The sequence below is a fragment of the Polyodon spathula genome, chromosome 13 (genome assembly GCF_017654505.1).
Source record: "Polyodon spathula isolate WHYD16114869_AA chromosome 13, ASM1765450v1, whole genome shotgun sequence".
Classification (NCBI taxonomy): Eukaryota; Metazoa; Chordata; class Actinopteri; order Acipenseriformes; family Polyodontidae; genus Polyodon; species Polyodon spathula.
In genome coordinates this window covers 3,770,327-3,789,479 of record NC_054546.1, presented here as the reverse complement: position 1 = coordinate 3,789,479, position 19,153 = coordinate 3,770,327, and the positions used below count along the sequence as shown (strand labels likewise).

At 38.3% G+C, this 19,153-nt stretch overlaps 1 protein-coding gene across 1 annotated transcript in view; it reads left to right on the top strand.

Annotated features, from left to right (window-relative positions):
* Window positions 1–19,153, top strand: part of LOC121326021 (adhesion G protein-coupled receptor A3-like) — a 97,073-nt gene that overhangs the window by 56,953 nt on the left and 20,967 nt on the right. The window contains exons 13-14 of the mRNA XM_041269160.1: window positions 12,934–13,138; window positions 14,091–14,299. Coding sequence (XP_041125094.1) covers window positions 12,934–13,138; window positions 14,091–14,299 — 414 coding nt within the window. The remainder of the gene's footprint in view (window positions 1–12,933; window positions 13,139–14,090; window positions 14,300–19,153) is intronic.

Sequence of the window (19,153 nt, the reverse complement as noted above, 5' to 3'; positions counted from 1 at the left end):
CTCCTCTCGTTTGTAAACTTTCTTATGTTCTTATGTTCTTATGGGTCTGGTGGCTTCGCTGTTGGATCCAGGGGGTGTTGCAGCAGTGAACCGGGATAAAAATAATAATTGAGAATTCCAAACTGGGGCGAAAACTGGGCTAAAAACCATTGGCCAGTTTGTCCATTTGGATCATGCAGTACAATCCCAAATATAAATATGTTATCTTTTTGGGTTTAAATCTTTTTTTAAAAAGCATTGTAGATTTGACACGATAGATGGTTTAATTTATGTTTTTTAGGCAATGCAAGTTATTCAAAGCATACTGAAATATTAAAGTAGAAAATAGAAAAAAGAGGTATTAAACCTTTAATTACAACAGCTTACATTATCTATGAAATTTAGTGTATAGTATACATGAAGGATCTGTCATGAAAAGCCACGACATATGATATGTATTTATTGGATGGATGCTATGGCATTAAATAGGCGAGTTTGTTAGCCTTCCTGTATTGTTAGTCCCATACTATCAATACAGGATGTCATGGTTTGTCAAGATATACCTTGTCTGTGCCATACATGTTTAAAAATACACTCATCTAAGTAAAAATGTTGACTTCCATCTTGAAATATTCCATGTTTTGTGATGAACTTGGGAAGAACTTTAAAAAGGTCTATGGTAATGAAACATACTGTACTCCACTCCGATTACTTTTTAACTTGTGCAGTCTAACCACACATATATTAGGTTACATGTTTATACGTGAACATATGAGGATTAAAGTGTTTCTCAGCTTCCAATGTCAAAACTAACACGGCCTCTGTTTAAAACAGTTAAGTTAACGTTTTAACCCGATGAGACAGCAAATGGAACATTTTTGGCATATTTATGCAAGTTAGAGTTGAGCCAGACATTTCTGAGAGTCTAGAGCTCACTCCATCATCGTCAGTCATGTCAGTAGATGAGTGCAATGCCTTTAATCGTATGAAGAATTCATGAGCTTTAAAAAACATGACATTTAACCATTAAAGTAGAAAATGTCTCTCTGAATCATCTTAACATACATTGTAGTAGGTAAGTATATGACAAATCCATAGACTCGGCTTGTTTGTTTGTTTATTGGTAGCTCATAAGATAACAGAGAATGACAAGTACAGAAAGCAAAAGAATGTGCTTCCCTGTTTTTTACTTTGTAATCTTCTTTGTGCTGTAAACCCTCTGAGTATGCCTGCAATTCAGCTTAGCCATGCCAGTGTTGAAATATTAACACCTAGCCTTGCTGAAACACCTCCCTGAGACTACAAGAGAAACAGAAACCCCGGTAATTACCATTCTGACATAAAGCACTTGTACAAAATGTTGGCCTGTGGAAATCTCCTCAATTGGAAAGTGACTTTCTCAGTAGACTTATACTCAGTAGGCTAAGCTTATGTATTATTTCAATGTTGTTTTGTCGTCTCCCCCACCCGCATTTGCTGAAGAGCAGATAGGTGAATGAATGGCTGCCATTCTTTACATGCTTACATGTATGGTTTTGTTTAGCTTTTTGTTACAGTAGATATATGCAGGGTTGTAAAACAGACCTTGGTTAAGAATAGGTATTATCTAATTGATTGCATTACAATAACCTTGACTAATGTGGTATTTACTCATTGAACATGCCTTTGCTTGTCCGCTGTCTCAGAATAAGTACTGTAAAAAATGTGAAAGTGTGTATGCTTGTTAAGAAAAGCAGTATTTAAGTATGTAAATACTGCATGTCTACCATATCACAAAGAAAAAGTAATAGTTACATCCCACTTTTCATATTAGACACCTACTGATATTCAAAGCACATCTATAGTAGGCTAAGTCAAATATAGGACAAATATAATTAGATATTGTGGCAGGCTGGCGAGTGGATAGAGGCCCAGAGACAGACTGCAGTTCAAAAAAATAACTGTTTTATTATAAATAAACAAAAATAAAGTGCACAAGGGCAAAATAACAGATACTCAAACACAAATAAAGCAAAAAGAAAACTCACAAAAATAAAGTTTCCAGGCTGGGCAATGCCTTCACTGGATTTAGAAAATTCAAAAAAATATAAACAAACACCAACCTGCTTCCTCAGCTCCCTTCTCCCCAAATGAGAAGCAATAGGCCTCCTTTTATATCAGGTGGCTGGGCGCTGATTGATCGTTAATCAACCTAATCAACTAATCAACCCCAGCCACCTGAACATAATAAACCCAGGCAGGCAGGGGAAGTTAACCCCATCCCTGCCAATTTAAAAGGGCAGAGCTTTGCTCTGCCACACACCTCCCCCCATGTACAACGTACACCGGCCGCAATCGGCCAACTCCCCCCCCCCCCCCCCCCCCCCCCCCCCCCCCTCATCCCCCCAAGAGTCCAATTATGTCCCTTGGGTGGGCTGTTATGGTGGGTGGTGGTGGGCGGGGTTGATGTCGGAGCCCCCAAGCCTTCTTTGGTTGAGGGGGCCCCGAATCTCCAAGGTAGCATGGCGACGGCGGCCCGGCTCCCTCTGGTGGCGGAGGCGGCGACGGCGGCCCGGCTCCCTCTGGTGGCGGAGGCGGCGACGGCGGCCCGGCTCCCTCTGGTGGCGGAGGCGGCGGCGGCGGCCCGGCTCCCTCTGGTGGCGGAGGCGGCGGCGGCGGCCCGGCTCCCTCTGGTGGCGGAGGCGGCGGCGGCGGCCCGGCTCCCTCTGGTGGCGGAGGCGGCGGCGGCGGCCCGGCTCCCTCTGGTGGCGGAGGCGGCGGCGGCGGCCCGGCTCCCTCTGGTGGCGGAGGCGGAGGCGGCGGCCCGGCTCCCTCTGGTGGCTCCTCCCTCTCGGGCTCTGAGAGCGGCGGCGGCGGCTCCTCCCTCTCGGGCTCTGAGAGCGGCGGCGGCTCCTCCCTCTCGGGCTCTGAGAGCGGCGGCGGCTCCTCACCCCTCTCTGGCTCTGGGGACGACGGCAGATCCTCCTCCCTCTCTGGCTCTGGGAGCGACAGCAGATCCTCCTCCCCTCTCTGGCTCTGGGAGCGACAGCAGATCCTCCTCCCTCTCTGGCTCTGGGAGCGACGGAGGCTCCTCCTCCCTCTCTGGCTCTGGGAGCGACGGCAGCTCCTCACCCCTCTCTGGCTCTGGGAGCGACGGCAGCTCCTCACCCCTCTCTGGCTCTGGGGACGACGGCAGCTCCTCGCCCCTCTCTGGCTCTGGGGACGACGGCAGCTCCTCGCCCCTCTCTGGCTCTGGGGACGACGGCAGCTCCTCGCCCCTCTCTGGCTCTGGGAGCGACGGCAGCTCCTCGCCCCTCTCTGGCTCTGGGGACGACGGCAGCTCCTCACCCCTCTCTGGCTCTGGGGAACGGCAGCTCCTCCTCCCTCTCTGGCTCCCGGGAAGGCGGCTCACCCCTCTCTGGCTCTCGGGAAGGCGGCTCACCTCTCTTTATTGGAGTGACCGGTGGATCTCCCATGTCTACCGCCAGGTAATTAACCACCATGAGGGCAACCTCTGGGAAGGAGGCCGGGTGGTGCTGTTCCTCCCACTGTTCCCACCTCTCCCCATCTCGACGCCACAGCGTGTTGATAACTATGGGGAGATCGTGGACGAGGTCTGCCTCAGGGTGCATCAACCAGTCCCAGATCTCCTGGGACGGTGGTGAAGGTGGTGGTGCTGGAGGTAGTGGGGTGGCCCCTGATGCCCGGGGTGAACACTGCACCTCTTCCTGGGCCTGGTTGTAGGGGCATCCTGCCCAGTTGTGGCCGTCCTCCTCACACCGGCCACACCAGTTTGCCGGTGGCACGTCTGGGCAGGACCGCCAACGATGGTCCTCCTTCCCACACCAGGAACACCAGGGGAAGAGGCTGGCCGGGTCCTCCAGCGGTGGCTGCAGCAGCTTACATTTCTTCAGCTGCTGCTTGTCCTGCCTTTTCCACTGTCTGCTCTTCTTTCCCATTTTTTTTTTCTCAAAAAAAAATAAATACTGCTCTGAGCCTCTAGGTGGCGCTATCCCACTTCTGACACCAAATGTGGCAGGCTGGCGAGTGGATAGAGGCCCAGAGACAGACTGCAGTTCAAAAAAATAACTGTTTTATTATAAATAAACAAAAATAAAGTGCACAAGGGCAAAATAACAGATACTCAAACACAAATAAAGCAAAAATAAAACTCACAAAAATAAAGTTTCCAGGCTGGGCAATGCCTTCACTGGATTTAGAAAATTCAAAAAACCACAAAACAAACACCAACCTGCTTCCTCAGCTCCCTTCTCCCCAATGAGAAGCTGAGGCCTCCTTTTATATCAGGTGGCTGGGCGCTGATTGATCGTTAATCAACCTAATCAACTAATCAACCCCAGCCACCTGAACATAATAAACCCAGGCAGGCAGGGGAAGTTAACCCCATCCCTGCCAATTTAAAAGGGCAGAGCTTTGCTCTGCCACAGATATCAGCTAGAGTTCTATATGTTAATTCATTGGCAATATGTTTTAAATAAAGTGGTAGCAGTATTCATTATGAAAGTTTAAAGCTAGTTAAATATGTGCATGTATAACAAATGTTTTATAAGTGCAGCCAGAATTACTCTCAACCACTCAGAAGACAGTGGCTCCAGCAGAGCAGGCTTTAGTGTCAGGCAGCTCAAATTAGCACTTAATTTCCTAACCAAGACAACCTATCAATTTAGTTCTGAACCTTTTATGATCTCCAAAATTCATTGCAGATATTTAAAGGATATTTTAAATCGTATTAGCACAAGCAATATTATTATCTCCCTCCCCCCTTTCTGCTGTTAAGAATGTTTGTTTAGCTTGTGTTTTATACTTTTAATTTGAATATTTAAATATATTAAAAAAAATTAAAGTTGAAACTGCTTTCTGGTAGCTTAGCACTTCATGTTTTTTAAACTCACTCACGTGTTCTAGCTGCAGTATTACCATGTGAATTCCTATAGCAACGTTACCAGGAAGCACGCAGTTTACCTACAGCGTTGTATTTGGGATATTTGCATATCCTAAAAAAAAAATTAAAAAAATGAGCCAAAAGAATCTCAACACAATAAGGGGACCAGTAACAATATTAATAAAGAGGTAAGAAAATAGATGTTTGGTTGAATAGAGGATTTGGATAATTAAATGAATAAATGAATTAATTAACTGCAATTTCAAGCATAATAAAAAAAATGGATGATAAAAAAAAATCCACCTTTTTATTTTTCCGACAACATCAAAGATCAATATTTCACATTCAAAATCAGACAGGTAAAGAAAAGGAAGTTACATAATGGGAGTATGTGTGTGCTGTGCTGTGCTATGCTGTGCATGTCTTTCTTGAGCATCTGTGACAGCTAGACATCTGTGTCTTGTGGACCTGACATAGCGTCCATTCAGCTGCTGAAGAATGTCGCTTCATTCCAGAAGTTGACAGTGGTGCTGTGGTGCTAGTGAGGATTTTTGCCAAGTGCAATGCTACAGTCTGTCTCAAAAGGTAGTCAGTGAGTAAAAGAAAGGGCAAGAATGGACTCATTAAGGAAAGCACCCAGGGCTGTTCTTTTCCTGCCAGTTATCAATACTGGAGGTCCCATTGGAGTCAAGCTATATGATGATGAAAAATGAAAACCACACAAGCTGGCAACTCTTCATGACGGCAGCAAAAGCTTGTTTCCATTAATGTTGGACTGGCTGATTCAGTGGTACACAGAAATGTGTACAGCTGCAGTTGTGCAATAGTATGCAGCTAAAATTGATTCAGAAGGTGTGTAATCCAGCTCCTCAGGTCAAGGTTTAGGATAATCCTATGCCTAACTGAAGCAACATCACCACATTCTTACAAATTGCTTTGCCATACCAGTATTAGCTGCCTCTACACATCTGTGAAGTAAGCAGTTTGAAATGGCACAATCTAGCTTTTGACTGATTTTAAATTTTTGAGCATCCAATGTCCTTGATTTCAGTCAAATGTGGAGACAGAGTGCTGTCCTCTGCGAAAGGGCAAATATTTTCATGTTTAGTTTATGGGCAAACAATCTTCAGCTATTGTAAATGTAAAGTTAATAAATGTGGCATTACACCATGTGTTTTTTGGGGTTTTTTTTGTTTTTTTTTGGGTGACAGTAGAACTACTCTTTACTGCTGTGATTTTCTCTATGTGAAAGAGAGACAACAATGAGAAAGGGTCTAAGAATGGAGCATCATAATGAGAGGATTGTGTTGTATTTTTAATTTTGATGCTAATAAGAATTGTTATTCATGCATGGACAGGCTCTTCTGTTTATTTATTTATTTATTTTTAAATCCAATTTTATTTGATAGAATAAAAGAAAACGTTTACTGTATTTCTCTGACCTACTTCCCTTCCCCCAACTGTAAATACATTCTCATCCAAACTGGTTATACAAAGCAGAGGTTTTACAAATGAATAATTGTAACTGTGTTTTAAAACGCACACAGATTATACAAAGTATAGGTTGTACAGGAAATGAAAGCTTATTGCAACACCACAAACTTCAAGAGTGAAGGTCAAAAGTGTTAATGCAGTATGTCCTCCCCAATCGCAGCCCTTGTGTTCAGAGCTGTAACCGTTAGAACTTTCAAACAGGGCTGCAAAGCATAGATCTGAGGACAAATATATTACGTCATCCAGTCCCTTCCAATTGTACATAAAAGACTTAAATAAAAATGCAAATTGAGGAAACCAATTACCCTGGTGTCTATTTTTTCTCAATCAAATCTAAATTGAAATCTATGATTTAATTCTGCACTATTCCTATTAATAGTCTGTGTCCCAATAAATGCTGGATTGCGACTCTTAAAAGTAAATGCCTCATTTGACTAAAACACACACATACCAATGCATTAGATTAGCAGTAGTATTGATTTTCTGCTTGCAGTGAAACCATTTTGTCTCGTGAACAAGACCAATGCTAATCACGTGTCTTGCAATTCTTATGGGTGCATATATTTTGTTGTATATTAATTTAAATCATAAGCTTCTGCTGGCATCTCATTACTGAAAACAGACCCTCTTGGGTTCATATTGTCTCGTTGTATTGTGCAGTCATACAGACACTGATAACGTTGACTGATTGAAGACAGGAGAAGATAAGAAGCTCTGAACAGTATACATAATAACTGAAGTATTTAGGTTAATCATTAGAAACACATTTAACATCCTTCGTTAAGGCAGGTTCAGGATCATAATGTGGACACTATTGCAGGACACTTCTGTTGTCTTCATTATTATTGTTACATTAGCATTTTTTAAATAGTTTTTTTAATGTACTAAATTGACAAAGACAAATTAGTACATTGGTCTTTTAAACGCTTACCAGTAAGCTTTCAAACAAGAAGCCAAATGTGATGGAGTTCTTCTTAATATTACTAAATGAAATACCCAAATTACAATGCTGAATTAGTTGCAGCACTACAAAGTGTACTGTTTTGATTATGAAGTGCTCTTCTAAGGTGACAGCATTAACTTTAGGCATAAATATAAAGGCTTGATTACTGTAAGCATTTCCGAGTGCTGTTCAATGTAAATTTAAAGTTATCTGTAGGATTTACTGAAGTCAAAAGAAAGCAGTGGGAGTGTGTAAATGTGTGGGGTAATTGCCTTTTTCCTAATACAATAAAATAGGTGACTGTTAGTATCTCAGGGCTCATGGTATAAATCTCTTTACCTGTCAATTTCACCATAAGTGGCTGGAAATGTACATGTTTTGGTACCATTGAAGTACCAATATCCCCTTGGTAGTGTCTTCTCTTGTGTGTGTATATATATATATATATATACACTGTGTATATATCAGTGAAACAAGCATCCAGTATGTTTTTTATTAGACCCTGTAGAGTAGACCTCGTCGGCTACCTCGGCCCGCCTAACTTGCTGGCACATCTGCAGTGCACACGCGGTACACCCTCATGCCTGTGTTGTGCTATAGCTAGGTGAAAAAAACTAAACAAAACAACAACAGCGGACCTTGTCCTCCAAGGGGTTGTATTTTTACTAGCTCCGCAGTACAGCAGACTGTGCCGGCTGCCTTGGCCCGCCCACCTTGGTCTGTTGGGCATTAAAAAAATAAATAAATAAAAATCGAACAACAACAACAGCTGTCTTAAAAATAAGACCAAATGGGTTTTGGTTTAAATGCTATCAATCTGATGATGACTCACACAAGTTAGTATGTGAGGGCACTACAGGATTTGCTCTGACAGTTTACCGTCAAGAGTTTCCATTATTAGGAATTATTTAGGAGGAAATGTCTTTGAGTAACATGCTTTTACTCATTACCTCATGACCTACCTACATTACAAGTTCCTGTCATTTTGAACAGTAAGCCGTACTCAAGGATATCCAGGATATTGGAAGAAAGTCACAACACTTGAACCGTGTGCCTCCCATAATTTAAATACGATGCTTTTGCTTGTGGTTTTTCTTTTCCAAAGATCCAAACAGGAATGTTAAATAATACAATTACCTAAGCAGGTTACCATGGAGACCACCAGAATAATATAACTATGATACTAAAAACAGCCATATCAAAAGAAACATGGCCTTATGAATTAGTGCATATTCCTAAAACCCAGTGCACAACAGCAAAACTGCATTTATTATACGTCCTTGGAATGTAGTTTGAAATGAAGCTGTTAAACAGGTCTGTGCTGTATTATATACATAGCAATATTAAGTAATTAACATCATAGAAGATGCATGTATTCTATTATCAAAGACTTAAAGTCCATTCAGATTCACTTGGTAGCATATCATATTTTGCTAACCAGTTCATTTAAAGGCAGCAAACACACTTCAGGGTTGTGTGTAGTATTGTATATTGCAATTTGTAAGTGAAAATGTACATAGATATCCCATTACGTTACCTGTTACCTGGTTACCAGGTTTACTTCCATTAAATATACTAAAATATGCCAAAATATGCAGATCTGATTTTTATTTTTTATTTATAAACACATATGCATAAAAAAGATGTCTTGTTGCACAAGATTTAAATATAGCATCTTTTTTTTCCTTACAACAACAACTGCATAGATATTCATAGGTCTTTTGCAGTGTTTCTTATTGCTGCATGCAAAATACTGCAGTGTTAGTGCAAGACTTAACAATTGAGAAAATGGTGGAAAAATTGGTACATGTAACATTGAACTGCATTGATAACTGTAAAAACAGTCATACTGAAAGGGTCTCTAAACAATGTATTAGACCAACTTATGAACTGTGAACTGTGGTTGTGTAGCACAAATACAATAACTTACTCAGTTGAGTGTTTAAGGCAGTGCATTTATTGCATTAGACAGCAAGATGTGTACTTTTGAGCTGACAAATATTTAATGATGCTTAATTACACCTGGCAGTGAAAATGTACAACACATCTGAAACACAACTGACTAAACTCCACTATGACAAAAATAAATATCTCATAAATACAGTTTATCTTTGAAAGACACCTATTCCACTTGGCTTTATTCTGCTGCTCCATCAGATTGCAGATTTCAGTGGGTTTACTTTGTCTGCAGATAAACTAGAAGCTAACAGTAGTTGTACGCATAATTATCATTTTTTATTACACACAAACAGGCCAGTAACGCATTACAAATCACTACCATGCCAACGTAGATATACAATGATGAATTCTGAGAGATCATTTCATTTATCTGTAAATTCAGGCTATCTTTTTCCAGACCTTGTTGGAATAGTAAAGAGACTCTTTCTGCTTTCCTTGACTATTCCTGCATTGTGATTCATTTATCTGGAATGCATGATTCTATTTGAAATTGATTTTCATTTTTTTTTTTCTTTTAATTGAGTGGGGACTGAAGTGCCAATATTTGTTCTTGATAACATCAGATGAGCTTAGATGCGGATTACTGTGGCCATAAGTGTGTGTTTCAATTTCTCTGAAGAGGTTTACCTATAGTATAAACTCTAGAGTAAGCCCACTAACTTCGTGGGGGAAATTTTGTTTTTTTTGCACTGATCTTTATAAAGTAATTGGATAGATCTGGTATAATCTATATTTGCAGTCTCCCATATCCCATATTTAAATAAAGAATATTCTGTTACATCTATAAATCACTTTTTACTCTGGGAACAATATTTTCCTGGCTCAAATCTATGATAAAAAGGTCTGTGGGAGTATGTGGGAGGCAGCAGTTGGCATGGCAACCATAGCGCAGCTTTTAATTCCACTTGGTGAGCAATGTTAACACAACAATGATGCTTAATAGGTCATGGCTATGCAAGAACAAGCCTTTTGTGTTGTTTATGTCAATTGTACTTAAAAACATTTAGAACAGTGGAAGGAAACCTCATTGATTCTGCTTTGCCCCTTACTGAACAAAATTGGTCATTGGAAAGCACCAATATAAATTGTATAATTTGTGACAAATTAAGTGTAGCATGTAATCGAATATGAAACCAAATGATTACCCACAGAGAGTTGTTTTTATTCTGCATGTGATTTGAAATGATGCATGTGTACAGCTATGGCCAAAAGTTTTGCATCACCCTGTGGAATTAACAAGTTTTACTTCATATATGTTGAATGAAACCTGCTGAATAATATTATGATAATAAATTGAATTACATACCGCTTTGTAGTTTTCCATATAAGTGTGACATTTTGAAATCTAGTATAAAATACTGTACTCCAATAGGTTTGCAATCTCATTTTGTAGTTTCTTTGATTACATGATGTTAAATAACGTATCTAAGTTATTTATTTATTTATTTATTAATAATGTCTCGATCCTAAAATTATAAGTGATGTTAAACTTTTGGCCATAGCTGTAAGTGTCCCTTTTAATACAAAAAAAGGAAAGTGATTCTGTAAGACTCCTGCAGTATTAGAGCTATTTTGGGATGGTGATTTATGGTTGTTGATGATAGTGGAGATTAACAGACCATTCAAAAGGAAAACACTGGCCTATGTAAAAAGATCTGCTTATGTATGAAGATAGTCAATTTTCTTTAGGATTTGACATCACATACAGAGGCAGTGCTAATTGTAAGGCTTCTTCCATATAAGATATGTAGAACAATTTGTAGATTTTGTTTTTCAGTTTTACATTATGGACTTGTTTGTGTTGATCAGTGGCAAAAACTCCTAATTAAATCCATGTTGTAACACAATAAAATGTGGAAAAGTCCAAGGGGGTGAATACTTTTTAGAGCCACTGTGTATAATATAATAATGTTCAATAAAACAAAAACATTGTCTAAAATGCAAGAAAAAATGACATTTTAACCAAAACCCATGTTCACCATTCCTGTATTAACTGCTGTTCTGGCTCCTCAGAGGAGGTAATTCTTTGTTATCTGCTATTAAACTCAGTACTATCAGTAGCAGATCACATGATCTAAGCACAGGTTTTTATTGGAGTAGCCCAGAGAGTTTCTTTCATCCGACGAAGGCAAGCCTTCGTTACAAACACTATCTGCTCTTACCATACAGAGTACAGTACTAGCAATGTCAGATGACATAGTCTGATCCCTGATTTTAACTGGAGGAGCAACTCAACCCCCCGCCCCACCCCGCCCTGCCCCTGGTGATTCACTGCTTTACTGAGTATGCATGATTGAGTGGTGGAAGGAGATTTTGACCAGAAGAAGAAATCCATTGTAATGGTAGGAAGATTAAAAAAAACATATGGGACAGTAGACACAAAATAAACGGTGTGACTGCTTGACTGGAATCATTGACTGTTTAGTCCCCATTAAACCAAGGTTAATCGAAGCCAGCGTTGTTGACATGTGTGGAGTGGAGAAAATGCGTTTAGCAGCCACTTGTAGATCTCTTGATCTACCCCGATGCCCTGGACTTACCTAACCTAAGCATCACATTACTTGATCCTCAACTAATGCACTATCCGTTCGCTATTACACTGCCAATATGTCATTGTAGATCTAACTTGTAATCCTAACTTGTTGCATCCTAGCATATATTGCATTTTAGTAGTATTATTTATACTTGCTGTAAACTGCTCTGTATGTAAATATTACTATTGCATTGTAACCCTGTACAATACTGCCCTGTAATACCTGTAAGTCACCTTGGATAAAGGTATCTGCCAAATAAATAAATAATATGAAGTGTTTTCAGTCATAATACAATAATAAGATTCTACTGCTGCTGGGGTCTTATGGGGACCAACCCAAGCCCTCTGTCTTTGTTCTGCCTCCCCATTTTTTTTTTGCCCACTGGCCGCTACTGATATAAATAATTACATTATACAAATATGTAATGTGCAGTTTAGCAAAGATTATTCCACTAGGTAACTAGACTGGAGTTGGCTGGAATAAACTGCATTGTTGGGCAGGAACATATACCTGTGTCTTTATTTTTTTACATTTTAAATGATCAGTCGCTGTGGGAGGGTTTAATAATTAGCATTGCCCTTAGCAGTAGGGAAAGCAGTATGCACTGTGGTAGTTGATGTGTTCTTGTGTTGTGCTCAGATTCCTTTCTGCCTTGCAATAAAAACAATCAGATCAGCCTTACATACTGCATGAGAGCTTTAAAAAAATGTTATTCTGTGTCTTCATTACATCATGAAACCCACTTTAGTGAACTCTTTAAGAATTTCATGTAATGTTTTAATGTGAGTTGTCTAATTCTATTGCAAGTGAAGGGTAAAGCCTGGTAGCTTGTCTCTTTAAGTCATTGCTGCAGTGTTGATGGGTCCTCGTGCAGAGATGGTAAGAACCATTCTCACCTCTGCAGCAGGGTGCTTGACCAGATAGACTCAGGCTAGCTATTGAAATGCACTGTGCGCCTAATGCACTGAATTAAACCGCATTACCATGGTTACAACGCTTCTTTGGTAGATTCCAGTCTGTTGGGAAAGGGAAGGCAACTCATCAGTCTTGTTGTACAGGAGTTTAAAAAAAATTTGATACGACCCTTTGGCGACTGGAATGTTGTATTCATATATATTTTTTTCCCCTTATTTTATCTGCAGAATACAGTGGCAATTGCTTCTATCCAGTTACCACCGAGTGTTCCTAGCTCATCGGCATTGCAATCTGTTGATACCTACACTTGCAAGCTCCAGTTTATTGTCTTTCGAAATGGGAAACTCTTTCCTAGCACAAGAAATTCATCAAATCTTGCAGATGACGGAAAACGTAGGAGTGTTTCCACACCAGTTGCTTTCTCCAAATTAGGTAAGGGAGTAACCCTACATTTAATTTTAAATATCTGTAAATAAATGTTAGCATACAAAACAACGCTATTAGCACATATCATTTTAATAAAACAGTTTGTCACTGTACTGTGACATAATGGTAAATATGTAATTTTCTTTTAAATAAATAAACTTGTATCATGAGATAGTATAGCTGTAGTGTTGTTTCAAGACAAAAAAAAATACGATGCAGACAAAAATGTGTATATAATGTACGTCATGCTGGCGCTCTTACTATGTATGACGAGCCTCCTTTAATTAAATATACGGTAACTTAATGAGTCATTGCTATTCAACTGTTATACAGTCATATATATAACTATGACACATATAGTATATATATATATCTATCTATACATATATATATATAATTATATATATATATATATAATATCATATATATGTGCGTGTGTATATATCTCAAATGCCATTGTCACCACTGAATAATATTAAACGGGTATAATTTCACGGCATATATATATATATATATATATATATATATATATATATATATATATATATATATATATATATATATATATTCAGTACATCAGACACCAAAGCACCATAAAAGAACGTCATTCGTGTGCTTTGTGGGCAAGACTGATGTGGTATAATATGTGCATTTCATTTTTAAATATTATAAACATGTATGCTGGTATTTGTGTGTTTTATGTGATGTAACCTGGCATCTTAGTTAAAATAAGCAGGCAACGAGACCGTCGCGTAAATGGCAAACACTCAAAAGGAAAATGCACAGTTATACGGTTGGAAATGAACCATGTTATACTTGTTTTTGTTGACTGTACAAATATGCAAGTAATTGTTGTTTGCTTTGCACCGAACAATACATTTAGAATGTGTGCTCACTGGATGCAGCGTTTAAGAATTTTCCACTCTCATCTCCCTGATTCAATGTGTCGCTTTTGCAGATGGGTGCAGCTTCAGGAACCGCTCACAGCCCATTACTGTTGCTCTTAGGCACTTCGCACAGGGTGTAGACCCAACAGCAGCCTATTGGGATTTAGACCTTCTAGATGGACACGGAGGCTGGAGGGCAGACGGGTGCCACATAACTGCTTCTGTGGCCAATATCAGCACCATTCATTGCACACACTTAAATAATTTTGCTGTGCTAATGGTGAGTATACAACTGGGGAGGGAGCGCATATTCCTTCCACATTGCGCCTTATAAGTCATAAGTTCCTAATACTGTAAATTGATTTCATGTTCTTGTTTTACCCCTGTATCACGTTCTAACCTTAGTTAAGTTATTCAAAATAGAACTGAACGTGTTGTTCTTATTTTCAGTTATATCTGCAGCATGTCCCTTGTAAGCAACACAAAACAGTGAGCGTACGTGATTTCGTTTTTCTTAAGGCGAAGCTGAAATCTATGTGCATACATTGTAATGCATACTGTTGTATTCTTTATATAGTTATATATTTTGAATTATCCAGCAAAATAGAAAGGCTGTCTCCGAAGATACGTTGATAATACAATTTTTTTGTTGCAAACATACCGCAATGTTTAATCGATTTAAATGTCAGACAAGCATGTCGTGTTTTGTTGTTGGTGTTGCTGTTGTTGTTGTTTTTAAACAAAGATCGTTTGTGCATTTTTATAGTCCTGTTAAGGTCCTGTCCATATATATATATATATATATATGTGTGTGTGTGTGTGTGTGTGTGTGTGTGTGTGTGTGTGTGTGTGTGTGTGTGTTAAACTTCCACTACTGGTTCACTGCGAAGTAAGTAAAATAAGCTATTACATAGAAGATAAGAAATATGGATATATTAAATTAATTTAAGGCTGTCTTGTGTTCTGTTCTTATTAATGCTGTATCAATATGGATTTGTTGTTCCCTACTGTTTACATGAATAAGAGGTTTAAGTCAAGTAAAATAAGTGGTATGCATTTATAAAGAATAGCAGGACTGTACTAAGGAATGTGAAACCCAGAGAATGTGTGCATTGAATACCAATCTGTTGTTGTTGGATGAAACACAGATGTCAGCCAGTCATTGCATAGGTCTATGGTAATATGCATTTAAGTGTGTTTACTGTCATTCCTTTTTTTTAACAGAAACTGTGTTTTTCTACAATTGAAAACGTGTTTTATAAAAGGCTCTGAGCCATGTCATTGCTGAATTATAATAGAATTGATAGTCAAGTGATTTTAGAAAGTAATTCAGTAAATAGAAGTGACCATGGATTTAATGATTTGAACTTAGGTGCATTTCAGAAGAAATGAAGAATGCTTTGCTAACCCAGTGTAGTGCTTTTCCTATAGTTCATTTCAAGTATAGATTGGCCCCTTCCTCTATATGTAGTGACCACACCCTTCATATTTATTTTTCTTTGCATAGCTGGAAAAAATATAAGAATCTCAAAATACATTTCCGTAAATATTATAATAATAATAGAATACACATATTTAAAATGCTTGCATCTGCAGTGACCTGTTGAGTGTTGTGCATGCTCAGGGTTCCTCCATAATAATTGCTTTTATTATTATTATTATTATTATTATTATTATTATTATTATTATTATTATTATTATTATTATTATTATGTTCAAGGTGTATTTAAAACTATGTTAAATGAAGTATAATCCACACTAATTACTTTAGGTAACAATTTTTAATTTCTGAGGGAGTGAAATCATTTTTAAAGCCTTTATAGTTTCATGTGTGTAGAGACACGTTTCAGTTTTTAGTATTTTAAATATAAAGCAATAACTGCAGACAAGGTTGGAAATGATTGGTGTAGAAATGAGATTCAATCTAGTTTCACACCATAGTAGCATCCAGACATCATAAGTTTTAACTAAACGCAGTGTTATTTTTCTGTCTTTGTTTGAAACATCTACATGTAATGTGATCTGTAGTTTTTAATGTAAGTGAACCATAGTGAATTGTCATATAAGCCTACACATTGGGCTAGTAGGAAGATCTTGGGCACTTTATAAGTTTTATTAAACAGATTAAAAATTATGCTGCATTCAGTAAATACAATTTAGGGTTCAGTGTTGATCATGAAATAATATAGACAACAGGTACATGAAGCCCCATGTTGACCCTTCCACAACACTGAAGGATGTGACCAGAACTTTCGATTTTGAACGTTTTGTTAACAGAGTTTAGGGTCAATTTCAAGAACCTCAATTTCGTCATTAAACAAAAAAAAATCATTCTGTTCTCCAAAGTCCAATTTCCAACTCCTGCTCATATTAAATGAATATTGAATATTCGAGAAATAGAGAACTTGGATTTAAAGGTTACAACCCATTTCAGGACCCTGGACAGTGAACATGGGGGTTTTAAGCAATTTGCTATCAGCTAGTTAGGTGGCCATGTGTAGAATCAAATAATTATCTTACTTTGCAAAGGGCAAGATAGTGGGGGCCCAATTGTATTGTGTGTGTGTGTGTGTGTGTGTGTGTGTGTGTGTGTGTGTGTGTGTGTGTATATATATATATATATATATATATATATATATATATATATATATATATATATATATATATATACATACACACACACACACACACACACTGCTGTGCAAAAGTCTTAAACATGTTGCATTTTTCTACTCTGATGCATTATGAGCATCAATAATTTACTCAAAGCCTCCACTAGTGTTTTCTACTATTATAACAACCTTGACTTGCATATAGAAGGCTAAACATTGAGTGAAAAAGCTTGCATCAGTCGATTTTCAAGGTATCCGACTACAGAGAAACATCATCTGTAATTGACAAACCTAGGACTAGAAGACCAACAAATCTGTCTAACAAGGATGAGCAATTCTTGAAGATAATATCCTTAAGGAATAAAAAGAAATTGACAACAGAACTGGCAGAAGACACAGGTGTCATTGTCCATTCATCAACCATAGTCCAGTTTCTGTGTTCTTGTGCATATTTTAGCCTTTTAGTCTTGTTCCCCTTTCTTAACAGAGGTATTCTTACTGCAACACATCCTTTAACTTCTGATTTCAAGAGTGACCTTTTTACTGTTGATTTGGGGGATTTTCCTGTGACCCCCAACTGGTACAAATCAACACGAGAAAGTGTGTGTATATATGTGTGTGTGTGTGTGTGTGTGTGTGTGTGTGACGGGGTGACATGTCCAAGTCACATGTCCACCTCACACATCAGGATCACAGAGACACTCAGAGCTTTCTTCTTTTCAGAGCATTTATTTTCTTTTAAGTAATATTAAGCACTGGTTCACATACTGGTCAGATTTGTCATGTATTGTCTGATTAAACCTGGTACCCTACATTTGTTTTCCTTCTGCATTAAAAGTAATACTTAAGCATAGGGCAGTATGGTTTTGTAGGCCTATTTATTTGAATATACAGAAATCAGAAACCTAATAACTCTGGTCATTTATATCACAGGCTTTTGTTTCAGTAATGTGCAGTAGCAATTATGGGAGGATAACTGAAGAACAGTTAACTACAGTACATTGTGTGTAAGTAGTAGGCAGCGTTTTTGTGTTATACATGTATTTGGGAGAGGTCATATACGTGGGTTATGGTTGAGGGATAAAGTAAGAGTTGGTTCTCCGACGCCACTGCCTCTGTGTCACTGCTCAACCGTATTTAGAATGTGTGGAATCTTTCCATTGTGTGTGTGTGTGTGTGTGTGTGTGTGTGTGTGTGTGTGTGTGTATATATATATATATATATATATATATATATATATATATATATATATATATATATATATATGTATATATATATATATATATATATATATATATATATATATATATATATATATATATATATATATATATATATAGTTATTTATATATATATATATCAAATACCGATAATCAAATTAGGTGACCTGCCAGTTGTCAACAAGGGTACTTGTGTAAGGTCTCATTTCCAGTCTGTTGCCCTTTGCTTCATCTGTGATTGGTTTTCAAGACAGGGATCTTAGCTTGTAGGAGGCTTATCGATTAAAAAAAGGCTTATTGATTTAGTTTAGCCTAACCAAATTCACTGGTCTGCAGAATAAATGGTAATTAATTATCTCACTACATCAATGCTGTGAAGTGCATACTGGTCCTGTTATGGGACATAGGCCATCAGCTTAATAGGATTTTTTTTAGATGTAGTAACTAGACTCATCATGTATACTAGCCCTTTGTCAAGACAGGCATGTCTTTGTCCCACACAAAGAGCAAGTCAAAAGTAAAATGGCTGTTGGCAAGGAGACTTGAAAGCTAATCAGTATGATTTTGCGTTTTGCTTAGATTAATCTAATCCTGGAAATTTCTGTCATTAAACATCAGCCTTCTTCTGTTTGGTGCCATTTTGAAAGTGCAGATACGAAGGTGACATTCAGATGAATGCATTTGGGAAAGCACTGTTGATTGCTTGTTCTGTGAACTGAGGTGCCTAGGTTGTAATTAAAAAAAAAAATCATGGTAAAGATCTCCAAGCCAGACCTATTGTGTGAACTTTTCAGTGATTTTGCCATATTGATGTTAACATAAGTCATAATCAACGTTCCAGTTCGTCACAGATCTGTTACAGCAGATGTACCCAAAAAGGTTTCAGGTTGTCAACCTTTATTGATGATGATATGATATGCACTGTTGCACAGGACTGCAAATTGGTTTCTAGTTGTTTGGCTATCTGAAATCCACCTGGCCTTAACCAGTAAAGCAGATGCTTATCTGAAACACCGAAAGGTAGACTTAGCATAAAATGGCAAAACAGGCCGACAGGCTTAAAACATGTTTTACGGCTGTGATGAAACTGTGATGTATATTTTAAACTGACAGTGAATGACTGTATAGTTGTTATAACAAAAGTAATTGTGTTTATAAAACTAACTTTAGGAATTAGCAGCGCCCCATGTGTCTTGTTCGAGAATCACTTGCTGTGAAAAGCAATGAATAGCACCAAGCAGCCTGACCTCATAACATCCTAGATAATATCTGTGTTTATTTAGTATAGAAAAAGACAGCAGC